Here is a 12,693-nt window from a genome sequence, read left to right as displayed (position 1 = left end):
CGTAGTCCGCAACCCCCATACACAATCCTACCCAACGAGGCGGACTACGAGGTAGGAGTGTGAATGGGGGGCTTTAGGCATTTCCATATTGGTGCGCGTGAGATGCCTGATGTTACGACTTAAGGTAGAATTAAAATTTTATTACTTACATACATCCTTTACCAATTCAATTCAATCAATATCTTTAATGTCAAAAACACATCTAAAAAATTACAATACAAATAAAATTAAAAATACACAACTTACACTAAATTAAAAAACAAAAACGGCATTAATAAAAGTAATATATATAAATGTCTAAAATCCATTAAAAAACGAAAATAAAAATGACAATATATATGGGAATAACTTTATATTAAATTTACTATAAAATTCTTTCAATCAAAAACGCTTTTAACTTTTCAACAAATAGCTCGTAAAGTCGGTTTTTTTAATGGTTAATTTTATTTTTCCATTGTTAGGGGTGACGCAAGGACTTGTTCCTGTCTGGTCAAACAGTCAGGTCACTAAAAAGTTTTGCGGTTCGGGTACGTTTCAAGTTTCACGGTCTGGATCTGAATCCATAAAATTTCAGGTGGTGATTAAAGTTAGTTACGGCGATAGGTATTGATGATTTGAATAATTTTTTAAGCTGATTATGATAATCTCCTGACCTGATTATGATAACGACCATGGTATCGCTGTGCGAGCTTTTGTACTAACACAATAGAAAATGACGCATGCAACCAGAGAGTTCGTCTCCATTGGAAAATAGGAAATTCAAATTAAACTCAATTCAATTCATTGTTGCTACACGCTCTATACATTTCAATTATGTTAATTATTCTTTACGCCATTAATCTTGTACGCCGCAAATTTCTTCTTAGGGCGCTCACAATCCACAAGTCCAGTGAGACCTACTTACGTAATATTTTTTAAACCATTCACAAAACGTTAATAATGTCCGATTCATTTTGCGGAGAAAATTGCTTCTGATTAGGTTACGATAGAAGGCATCAATTTCACTGCAAAGTTTGTTGTTGTTGTTGTTGGTGTTTGGTGGCCATTTTATTTATCTTATAAAATGTTTTCAATATAATTTCTATTACAGGATAGGTATAAAATAGGATTCCTACCTAAGTAACGCTAAAATATTTATAGGTTTGTTAGATAAGTAGCTTTTAAATAGCTTGTCTGTAAACTGCAGTAATAATAATAAAACAAAACGAGGCAATCATATTCAACGACCCTTATTTAAAACCCTCTTAATCTTGGTATCTAGCACTAATTCTCGTCAGAAGGGTACATTTCAAGATAAGACCGAAACCGGCTTAAGATGCGACAGTATTTAATTATTGGATTGGATCAACTTTAATGAAATTCTGACTTAATGAGTCACCACCATCTTCTGATTCTAAAATCTGTTGGACCATTCCATGAAAACGGTAAGTTTTTCATCTAGTCTCTTTTAACAAAATCGTTTATTTAAGCAATGCCTAAATGTACCTTAAAAATACGAGTCGCGTCGAATGTCGAGTACGAGTCGCTAACGTAATGTTTGCTTTAATCTTTCTTTGTCAACTTTATTACGTATTACAGTAAAAGTAGGTTTTAAAGTTTTTTAATAACACAAGCGGCTTTAAGCTGATACTAATAATACACGATAAAAAGACAAGCCAAAGGAGTAGGTACCAGGCTTGCAAAGAAATAAAAATGTGCAAAGGTCGATTACGTAACGGTGGCATGCTCCTGTTAAGGTTTTGATTTCGATATGGTAAGTTCGCTTAGTGGTGCGCTTGAGCACTGTGAGTCGTGTGGTCGTATCGTAACAATATCAAAATGTTGGATAACTCGTAAAATCAGAATTGAGCTTTCTAGTAGGTAGGTACATAACTCCTGTCGATCCAAGCTCGCTAATTTATTTTTAATTTCCGCAGTCCGTTCAGCGCAACGTTATTTTATTGCAGGAAGTGCAAATATTATTATTTTCTTCCGTTAGTTATCAAGGCCTATCAAGTTTATGAAATGTTTAGAAACGAACAGTTAGGTACTCACTTAGGGCACTTTTTTTTCTCTCTCCTAACTCTTACGTGCTATTTTGTAAATGCTACCTATAATTACCTACCTATTGTCATAATAAATTGTCATAAACTTAGCAAGAGAAATATCTGTTTTTTTCCGATATAATAAAGTTTTTTTTAATAAAACAATGATGGTGGCAAACAGGAATACGGCCCGCCCGATGGTAAGCGGTAACCGTAGCCCATGGATGCCTGTGACGTCAGCAACAGTGATGTTTTACAATTGTCGCACCTGTCACCGTGGTGAAATTGGAGCCAGGTGCGCCCCATTGTGATGCATACAGACAATAACCTGCAAAAGCCAAACTTGCCAAAAGTTATAAAACCTTCACATCGATAAATCATCATACCAATATGTTTTTATTCAGCCACGCCTAGAGTTCGTATAGTTTCTTTTTCACTCATAAAAAAACCAAGTTTAAGTAATGTGGTTAAAAAGAATGGTCCAAACCGATACTTGGCAGCCAACCAGTTGGCACGGAGCTTGCATTGTGCCAAAGTCAGTAGAAACCTAACGAATATCTGTTCCATATGCCACTAAAATCAGACCAAGAGAAGTCTGCAACGATTTTGATAGCACACGCAACGTCAAACTTCTATAAAACGATGACGTATAAATAACATTTGCACTGCGTTGCAAAATCGTTGCAGACTTATCTTGGTCTAACTATAACGGTCGTTTCTCAATGCTGAAAATATCATCACTTTTATGGATAAGTACCCACTTTCAATTCTGTATCTGCTATCAAATAACCTTCTTTCGTAGAAATGGTGTTTAAATATGACTTAAGTACTTACTTTTTACTAGAGATGCCACGAATATTCGGCAACTATTAGGTATTCGGCCTATTCGGCCACTTTGGCCGAATACCGAATATCTGTTGCACCTACCTAAAAAGAAAAATAACAAAAAAAAGTTACCAAAAACTAGTTAGGTTAGTATATTTAATATTTAAAATGTAGGTATTCTTGGAAAGTAGTTAAATACGAAGGCACGTTTTTGAGCATTTGTTGATTACAAAATATTTTATTTTTATCATGGGTCTGATTTGATTGACTCTAACTAGGTTCATTATTTCTGTTCAATATAAAAATATATCTTAGCAAACGGTTGTGCTTTGTTGGCGAAGAGTTTTCATAATAATTGTAACTCAAAATGCTCACACGTCATGCCGAATATTCGGTATTCGGCCGAGAGTGGGGCCGAATATTCGGTATTCGGTATTCGGCCAAATTCACTATTCGGGGCATCTCTACTTTTACCTCCGAGTGAATGGAGAGTATGGAGACGGTATTTGTATTTTGGATGAGAGGTTTATTTACTTACAAGATACGCTAAATGTGCCAGTCGGGCATATTTTAAATAGATTTACTTAGGCTGATAATGATACCTCAGTACGTGTCACCACCAGCCTGACATGTACACAGTCACCTCCATTAAGAAGGTCTTCTTTCACTCGCAAAGTTGGTCATATTTCACATGCAAATATAAGGTTGCTTTTAGCGATAAGACCGCCTGTTGTTACCTCTGCTTTTATGTTTGTTTTCTTTTGTATTGTTTTCTTCTATTGAGGGTATTTGTATTGTATTGTGTTGATTAAAAAAGCAATTGCCTTTGATCTTTCAAGAAAATTCACGCCAATTGGGCTATAGTCTCCATGCTGGCCCAAGGCGGGGTGTCACGTTTAAATTTTATAACTAAATGGACGCCGGCAGCTCACTAAACTGTGTGTGGTCATTCTCAGAGAATTTGTAGACGCAACTCTCTAATTGCCACGACATATTTTTTTAGAATGACCCGTGTAAGTTTACATTAATTTTAGGGTCGGTCGGTTGTATCGGTTTAATTCAAGTATTTTAGTCTAGCCTAGGCTCTCGAGAGCCTAGGTCTCCATTTTCAAGCACTAAAAGTGGTGAGCTCCGTCGACCAATTTAGACTTACATTTTGACATTAAAATGATATATTTTTGTTAATAATTTGCCCGTGCGTCTCGGTCGCGCCAATACACCAGTTTACAGATGTTCAAGTTGCGGAAAATTCCCAAAAAGCTAAAAAAAAACGGTAATCATGAGAATTTCACAGGAAATAGAGGAAACTTTCATTTTGCAAATGGAGAATTTTAATCTCCATAAATATGATAATTTTTTAGGAGTAGATTTCGCAATGAGTTAACTATAGTTGGTCAAACCAATTTGTCAGTCAGTAAGAACCAGGAAAACTATACTCATCCTTTTCTTTTGGGTGCTAGTACTAGTTTAAGATAAAGATAGTATCTATGATTCTCCCTGTCTATGATTGAAATGAGACAGTCCTTTGACAAACTATATCATAACACGTCTCCCGCAGATTCTGGCAACATCTCGACGGAGTCCGCATTCTGCGCCCTCATGGCTCCTTCTCCACTCCTCGAGCTGAGCAGCATCTTCTTCTTCTTCCTGCCTGGTGTGCTCATCCTCTGCCTCTATGTCAGGATGGGCTTGCATATCAGGTAAGTCTACAGACAACACAGACACTGCATTTACGAAGCGTTTACAAAGAGCACGAGGTCACCACACATATTTATGTACAATTTGACTTGTAAAATGCTCATACAATAGAGTTGTATTCTACGCTTATTTATACTATAATAACCCAAGAATACCTCTAAAGCGTGTTCAAAATCATTTACGAAATTTACTAGTAATACAACGCTAAAGCCATGCTAAAGCTTAATAATACAGTAATGTTATACATTTTGCGTTTGCGTTAAATCCGGTAGTTCTGATTTTTTGCAGACTTGTTTATGATGTTGGGCCAATGAATAATACAAGTATGAGACCTCGAGCGCCGAACGCAACTTCGTCAAAAATCGAAAAAACCGCGAACATTTCAGATTTTGTTTAGATTTGGGCGATTATAACACTAAAGGAGAAAATTTGTACGGGAGAGTATATGTGTGGTGACCTCGATTGACTTATGTGCTTCGAGTGGTTGAGGTGGTGTGTGAGTAAGTCGGACCAACCTTACTCATAGAATTTGCAATGATGGAGTGTGGTGCCACGGGACACGTAAAATTCCTATGATACTATTACTCGTATGGGGTCATCCATTAATTATGTCACACGAATTTCTAGGGTTTTTTGCCCCTCCCCCCCCTCCTTGTCACACATGGTCACATTTGGCAAACCCCTCCCCCCTGGTGTGACGTCACATTTCTTCAACGAAATCGGCAAATATTTATTAAATATTAAAAAAAATATTTTCCACAAAATAAATATTAGTAACTTTATAACCCAAAACTAATTAAGAAATACTTAAAATTAAACGAATAAAAACGATTATCGTTTCAAAAACTTGTTATTTAAATGTATATTAGCGTATAAAATAATTTAAATAAATTTTCGGTTACTGATGAAGTTAAAGTGACGTCACAATTCACAAAGTTTGTGACTCCTCCTCCCCCGTGTCACAACATGTCACATTTTCTTGACCCCCTCCCTCCCCCTAAACGTGTGATGTAATTAATGGATGACCCCTATAGTGATTACTCAATTAGTACGTCTATTTTTTTCTTTCAGTGCATTTTGTCTGCGAAGTCGATGGTAGGGATTATGTTAGTTTTGTGACCCTTCTGGAAATTCGATGTTTTTTTTTAAGCGCGTTCGATCTAATGAGATGAGGTCGTATCGGTCGAGGTCGAAGAAAACGGGAACTACGTCTGTGTGGAGAAGCTCTTTTCTCTTAATAACGCTAGTTTATTTTAGAAAATCCAATTAGAGAGTTTCTTACTATTCTCTATATTAAAGACCGCAGCAGAGTGTACATGCAAATAATTTACGTGCGGACGGATTTTCAGGGAAGTAAATCTTAGTAACAGAACATTTTGTTAATTGGATAGAAATAAGAGCTAATGCGCTTTGAGGCTTGTAGCGTAACAAGAATACCCTTGCTAGAGGCACTGTAGATGACGGCCTCCTTTGATATCGATATACTTTTTATACCTTTTTCTATATTTTACTGTTTTTACTGTCACTAATGTCATTCGGAAAAATTACACCTATATTTTGCAAGATTTCCTCGTTTTTATTGCGAATCAAGCTCACGACCTTTTCATTGGTCTTCGAGCCGGTCCTAGTGTTATGTTTGAACCGCGCACTAAGTAAGTTTCGAGCTACGAGATGTTTCGCACTCCCATAAGAACAAGAAGTCTAACACGCGCAGAGCGCGATGCAAAACCTGAGGTAATAAGAATGTCCAAGTCTTCGCCCTCGCACTCAACGACTATTCGACCAGCAGACACGACGTTCGTTGCTGGCAGCAGCCACATGGAAACCTCGGCGCACACCGACGTGCCGCACCCGCTGCCAGCGCACAGCATGGTATCTAAATCCTCGTCTGCCATACGGAAAAGGTTAGAATATGAGCGCGCTAAAGAAAAGGCCAAGATTGCTAACGAGTTATTAGATTTGAAGTATGAGGCTGAACTAGCCAACCTAAAGTCAGAAAAATACAGTTCACACCAGAGTAGTAAAAGCTCACGTCACAGTTCCCGCATTAGCGACGCCAGTAAGAGCACTCGTCAAAATGTTGAAGTCTGGATGGAGCGTAGCGCGCGAGAACTTGATCCGTTGCAGCCCGCCCCCGAGGAAGATGATAACCTGGGCGACCGCAACCAGCCGGCACCTCCCCTCGCCGACTCTAATGGTACTATCAAGCTACTCGCAGCCGCAGTAAAGAATTTGACGATCGCCTCCACTAAAGATAAGGCACATGCCAATATTTTGAGCCGCATATGTACGCCGCGAGATTTACCGAAATATTCCGGCGATCCGCTCGAATGGCTGCAATTTAAACAAGCGTTTGAGGAGTCAACTGACGTTTGTAAATTTACCCCGAAGGAAAACTTATGGAGATTACGTAAGTGTCTGCAAGGACAAGCCAAAGAAACCGTGTCAGCCCTGCTTATGACCGCCGCCTCTCCTGATCGTATTATGGCGACACTTGAACTTCGTCACGGCGACCCCGAGTGTATTATAAGCAGACTCATTCATGACATTAAGAAGCTTCAGACCATGTCCCAAGAGTACCAGAAAGATATTGTCAATTTTTCTGTCAAAGTCCAAAACTTCGTCGAGTCTGTGAAGGCAGTGGGGCGCGAGGAGTACGTGCAAGGGCTTAGTATTGTCCCTTTGTTAATATCGAAACTACCTCCAGTACTCGTTTCAAAGTGGTCGGATTATAGCTATCCACTAATCAAGGACGGAGCAAAGTCACGTTTGAATATTATGTCCAACTTTCTCAACATGGAAGCTCTCAAGATTACCACGACCGCCAACGTTCATCTGCAAAGTTATCGCCCTGAGCAGAATAAACAAAAGCAACACGATACTACTACTAAAGTTGCACCGAAAGCGCAAGCAATTTTATTGCAAACTGACCAACGCGACGATGAAGGGAAGAACGATAAGTGCCTCTTTTGCCGCACTCAATGTCACAAGTTGCCTGATTGTAAGAAGTTTAAACGCGCTTTACGCAAAGACAGATGGCGCCACGTTAAGAAGTACGGACTTTGCTACAAATGCATATCGCAACGCCACGATCGTGAGACTTGTTCTGCGCCTGCGTGCGACAAGGATGAATGCGGAGGAGCACACCACAGTCTATTGCACTACGTAGACATCAACAAAGATGGCAAAGCTTCAACTTCGCGCCCGGTTGACGTTAACGTCAGCGCCTTGCCGCAGCCCGAGTCAACCTCAGTCACGGAGTCACCATCGAGTTCCACAATACAGTCATCGTCTGTAACAGAAGCTACGACGTGCTCTATAAATACTGAAAAGCGCGTACTATTGAAAGTAGTTCCTGTCAACATTCACGGACCGAACGGCGTGTTTAGCACGACTGCATTTTTGGACGACGGGTCTTCAGTTTCGTTATTCAGCTCCGAGTTAGCAGCGCGCGCCGGCCTCACCGGCCGCAACGAATCCATGCGCGTGTGTGGCGCCTGGAAAGACGACGAGCTTGTGCACGAAGCAACTGTACTGACTTTACGTATTTCTAGTGCTAGTGGTAGTACACATGATTTAAATGTACGTAGCGTTCAACAATTAAGTATACCTGTACAAAATGTTAACTTAGTAGACTGCGACAAGTATGAGCATTTGAAAAAACTTAAGACTCAACTTCCCTTTGCTAAGATTTCTAAGCCAGAGTTGTTAATAGGTCAGGACAATTATAATTTACTTGTACCTTTAGAAGTATGCTTAGGGCCTGATAACGAACCGTCAGCTACACGCACCCCCTTAGGTTGGTGTGTTCATGGGCCGGTACATGTGCCGCGCGCGTCGCGGGCTGCACGCTCCTCGCGATCAGCGCACGCCACGCTCAACCTCTGCGTGGTGCCTGAGGAAGACGCCGTCGCGCACGCACTGCGTGAGCTACACGACGAGGTACGCCGCTCGTTTGCGATCGACTCTTTGGGAGTTGCAGGTAAGCCTAGAGAGAATGCTGACGATGTGAAAGCGCAGGAAATGTTAGAGAAGTCTGCAGTGCTCACCAATGGCAGGTGGTCAGTGGGTCTTCCGTGGAAAGATCCGTACGTCAGCTTACCCGATAGTTACCCTAGCGCATTTAAGCGGCTACAGGGTGTAGAAAAGAAAATGCTAGCTGATAAAGCTTATGGACTCAGGTACGAGGAACGTGTCAACCATTTGTTTGAAAACAATTTCGCACGGGAAATGGCCGACACGTCACTCACGCCTAATACATGGTACTTGCCACATTTCGGAGTTGACAATCCGAACAAGAAGAAGCTGCGTTTGGTTTATGACGCAGCAGCTAAAAGTCAAGGCAAGTCTCTAAATGACTTTCTTCTCACGGGTCCGGATTTACTCGTTTCCTTGTTCGGCATTATGGTTCGTTTTCGAGAGGATAGGGTAGCCGTAACCGGTGACATAAAAGATATGTTTTTGAGAATTAAAATTAATCCCGTAGACCAGAATGCCCTCAGATTCCTGTGGAGAAGTAGGAACCCCACAGGCCCAGTGAAGACGTACGCGATGACGTCGCTTATTTTCGGCGCGAACTGCTCGCCCTTTATTGCCCAGTACATTAAGAACAAGAACGCTAGCAGGTTCGAGTCTACGCTTCCAGCTGCCGTCTCTGCTATACACCGCCAGCACTATATGGACGACTATATTGATAGTCTGCCGGATGAAGCTACCGCTATCAGTATGGTAAAGAATATTCGCGATATTCACAGTGCGGGAGGTTTCGAAATCCGCAACTGGACGTGTAATAGCGCAAATGTGCTCGACACTATACCTAAGGATATTTTAGGTAATACAGCTGTGAGGTTTGGACTGGACGAACATGATGAAGGTGAGCGCACTCTTGGACTGATTTGGTACCCTGCCAAGGATGAACTGGGGTTCGATGTGTCATTCAAGCGCATTCCCGACAACGTTATCAAAGGCGAACAAAGACCTACGAAGAGGGTCATGTTGCGTGTTATTATGTCAATTTTTGACATTTTTGGGTTCTTGTCACCTTTCACTACACAAGGCAAAGTTATGCTGCAGGACACCTGGCGTCTCCATATCGACTGGGACGATATTATTCCAGATGAATTGTATAAAAAATGGTGCAGTTGGTTGGAATTATTGAAGGTTATTGGAGAAATTCGCCTGCCAAGATGGTACCAGTCATGCGCTGCCAGGTGTAAGATGGGAGATGAGTTGACCACAACTTTACCAGGCTCTTCTTTTCATGCCGTGACCGAGCAATGCTACAGTGACTTAGAACTGCATTTATTCAGTGACGCCTCACTAAAGGCAATGTCAGCGGTTGCGTACTGGCGTTGGAAGAGTAAAGATCAGATATGTGTCGCGTTTGTTGCTAGCAAAAGCCGAGTATCTTCGGTGAAACCTCAAACTGTGCCGCGATTGGAACTTCAAGCTGCGTTGCTAGCAGCTCGACTCGCTGACTCAATAGCGAAGGCACATCGTTTGCACGTCACACGGCGATACTTTTGGTGCGATTCAAGTACGGTGCTACACTGGATTGGCAACAACACTCGTCGATACAAGACTTTCGAGGCTAATAGATTAGGCGAGATCGACGACCTGTCACAAGCCTCTGAATGGAGATATGTGCCAACAGGACTGAACGTGGCGGACATTGCTACAAGAGAAACGTTCAACTATCAGTCCTTTCTTAATGAGTGGTTCAAGGGACCCGAGTTTTTGTACAGCGATGAGACTTGCTGGCCAGCGAACGTCCTGGAACCCGAAAATGAAGTCGGCGCTGAAGCTTGCATGACCGTAGTACAAAACTCACGTACATGTTTCCCGGTTCCTGACCCTGAGCGCTTCTCCTCGTGGCTACGATTTATGCGATCTACCGCTTGTGTTCTCAAGTTTACAAATAAATGCAGAGGTATCGCACTTGACGACTACGCCCTGGTGGAACAAGTAAAGCAGTTAATCCTGCGGCAAGCTCAAGAAGATTCCTTTGCCAGTGACATACAAGCAGTAAAGGCAGGAAAAGACTTGCCACGCGATAGTCGGCTGAGAAATCTATCTCCATACTTGGATGAGAACAATGTTTTACGCGTGAGCGGCCGCATTGATGCTGTTTCTGACGTACCTCAGGAAGTGAAAAGGCCCATTATTCTTGATGGACGGCATCCTACTGCCAAGCTTTTGGTCAAGCACTATCATGTGAAGGCTGCCCACGGACACCAAGAAGCGGTAGTAAATGATTTAAAACAAGAATTTTGGATAATCCACTTGCGACCTACCGTCAAAAATGTTGCGTCTCATTGCATGCTCTGCAGGTTAAGAAAGGCTACCCCACAGGTGCCTCGGATGGGTGACTTACCTCAAGCGCGCATGGCGCATCATCAACGTGCCTTCACCTTTTGCGGGATCGATCTGTTTGGGCCCATGGAAGTCACAGTAGGCAGACGTCGAGAAAAACGTTACGGCGTTTTGTTTACTTGCCTAACCGTTCGTGCAGTCCACATAGAAGTCGTTCACACACTTACTACTGACTCATTGATTATGGCGCTTCGACGAATGGCGTCTCGACGTGGGTGGCCGTCGCATATTTATTCCGACAACGGCACGAACCTACGCGGAGCAGACGTCGAATTGCGAAGATCCATACAGGAGCTCGACGAAGAATCACTTAGAGCCGAAGCTCTTAACAATCAAGTTCGCTGGACTTTTATTCCGCCCGCCAGCCCCCATTGGGGTGGGGCGTGGGAGCGCTTGATTCGGACCGTAAAGCGATCTCTTCGTGTCATTTTAAAAGAACGAGCGCCCCGAGACGAAACTCTCAACACTCTACTAGCGGAAGTAGAAGGTATTGTCAACGGTCGACCACTAACACACGTGTCGGTAGAGCCGGGCTCCTCTGACGCGCTTACGCCCAACCACTTTCTTGTAGGCTCTTCATCCAGGTTGCCAATACATGGCGTATTTGACGATTCAGATTTAGCCTTAAGGAAGCAATGGCGAATAGCGCAGCGATTGGCCGACATGTACTGGAAGCGGTGGATGAAGGAGTTCCTCCCGCTTCTGTTACCGAGAAAGAAGTGGCAACAGGAGCAGAAGCCACTGGGTGTCGGTGACCTAGTGCTTGTCGTTGACCCTGACTCGCCTCGAAACGTGTGGCCACGAGGCCTAATAAAAAGTATCCTGCCTGGAAAAGACGGTCGCATCAGGGTAGTCGACATCAGCACCGCTACCGGCGTGCTGCGCCGGTCTGTGGCGCGCGTGGCTCCTGTACCCTTAGCTGATTAGTGCTAGTTTGCGCACTAGGGTGGGGAGTGTAGATGACGGCCTCCTTTGATATCGATATACTTTTTATACCTTTTTCTATATTTTACTGTTTTTACTGTCACTAATGTCATTCGGAAAAATTACACCTATATTTTGCAAGATTTCCTCGTTTTTATTGCGAATCAAGCTCCGACCTTTTCAGGCACTGTTTATTCGAGTATCATAGACTTTAAGGATGACTCACGTTAGACCGGGCCGTGTCCGGGCCGGAGCTTCCGGCGCATCGTTTACTATGGAAAGCATCACGTGATCGCCTGTCATTTTATAGAAAAGTAAGCGCCGGAAGCTCCGGCCCGGACACGGCCCGGTCTAACGTGAGTCATCCTTAAGATCTTCAGAGAATTAAGTAAGAATAGAAATGTGTAAAATGAAGAGTAAAATCAGAAACACGAGCTGGGGTCGTTAAAGAACGTTGCTTTCCTTTAACAGTGAACAAATGTGTCGCTTAACTTCAAACTGGAGTAAATCCATTCGATCCCCTTAGAAAATAACAACCCTATTACCTCTTCTTAATACCAAAATCGCATAATCTGGTGGATTTAGATTTACCCGAGTTAGTAAGTGTGTGTGTAAGTTAAGCTACTCAAATGGGTATTACTGAACCGATGAGCTCCATCTTAAGCCCTGTCTTCACTTTCCATCAGGTATGACTACGGCCAATCACCGATCAGTTTATAATAAAAAATTGGCGAGTGTCGTGGAACACTGTTGGAACGATTGGAAGGCTGGTGACGTGTTCATGTTCATATTCATTTATTGTTCTTCATTTAAGTTTTTTCCTTTTGTGAATATTATAATAACTAGTTGT

The 12,693-nt window shown here is 42.3% G+C and overlaps 2 protein-coding genes across 2 annotated transcripts in view; both read left to right on the top strand.

Annotated features, from left to right (window-relative positions):
- Nucleotides 1-12,693, top strand: part of LOC134795168 (neuropeptides capa receptor-like) — an 85,866-nt gene that overhangs the window by 59,157 nt on the left and 14,016 nt on the right. Inside the window, exon 4 of the mRNA XM_063766998.1 lies at nt 4,408-4,549. Within this exon, the coding sequence (XP_063623068.1) occupies nt 4,408-4,549 (142 nt within the window). The remainder of the gene's footprint in view (nt 1-4,407; nt 4,550-12,693) is intronic.
- Nucleotides 8,088-12,020, top strand: LOC134794883 (uncharacterized). Its single transcript, XM_063766712.1, has one exon. It carries the CDS (start codon nt 8,571-8,573, stop codon nt 11,844-11,846), a length of 3,276 nt encoding a protein of 1,091 aa, XP_063622782.1. The 5' UTR covers nt 8,088-8,570; the 3' UTR covers nt 11,847-12,020.

The sequence above is a fragment of the Cydia splendana genome, chromosome 11, assembly GCF_910591565.1.
Source record: "Cydia splendana chromosome 11, ilCydSple1.2, whole genome shotgun sequence".
NCBI classification, from domain to species: Eukaryota; Metazoa; Arthropoda; class Insecta; order Lepidoptera; family Tortricidae; genus Cydia; species Cydia splendana.
This window is presented reverse-complemented; position numbering and strand designations above follow the sequence as displayed.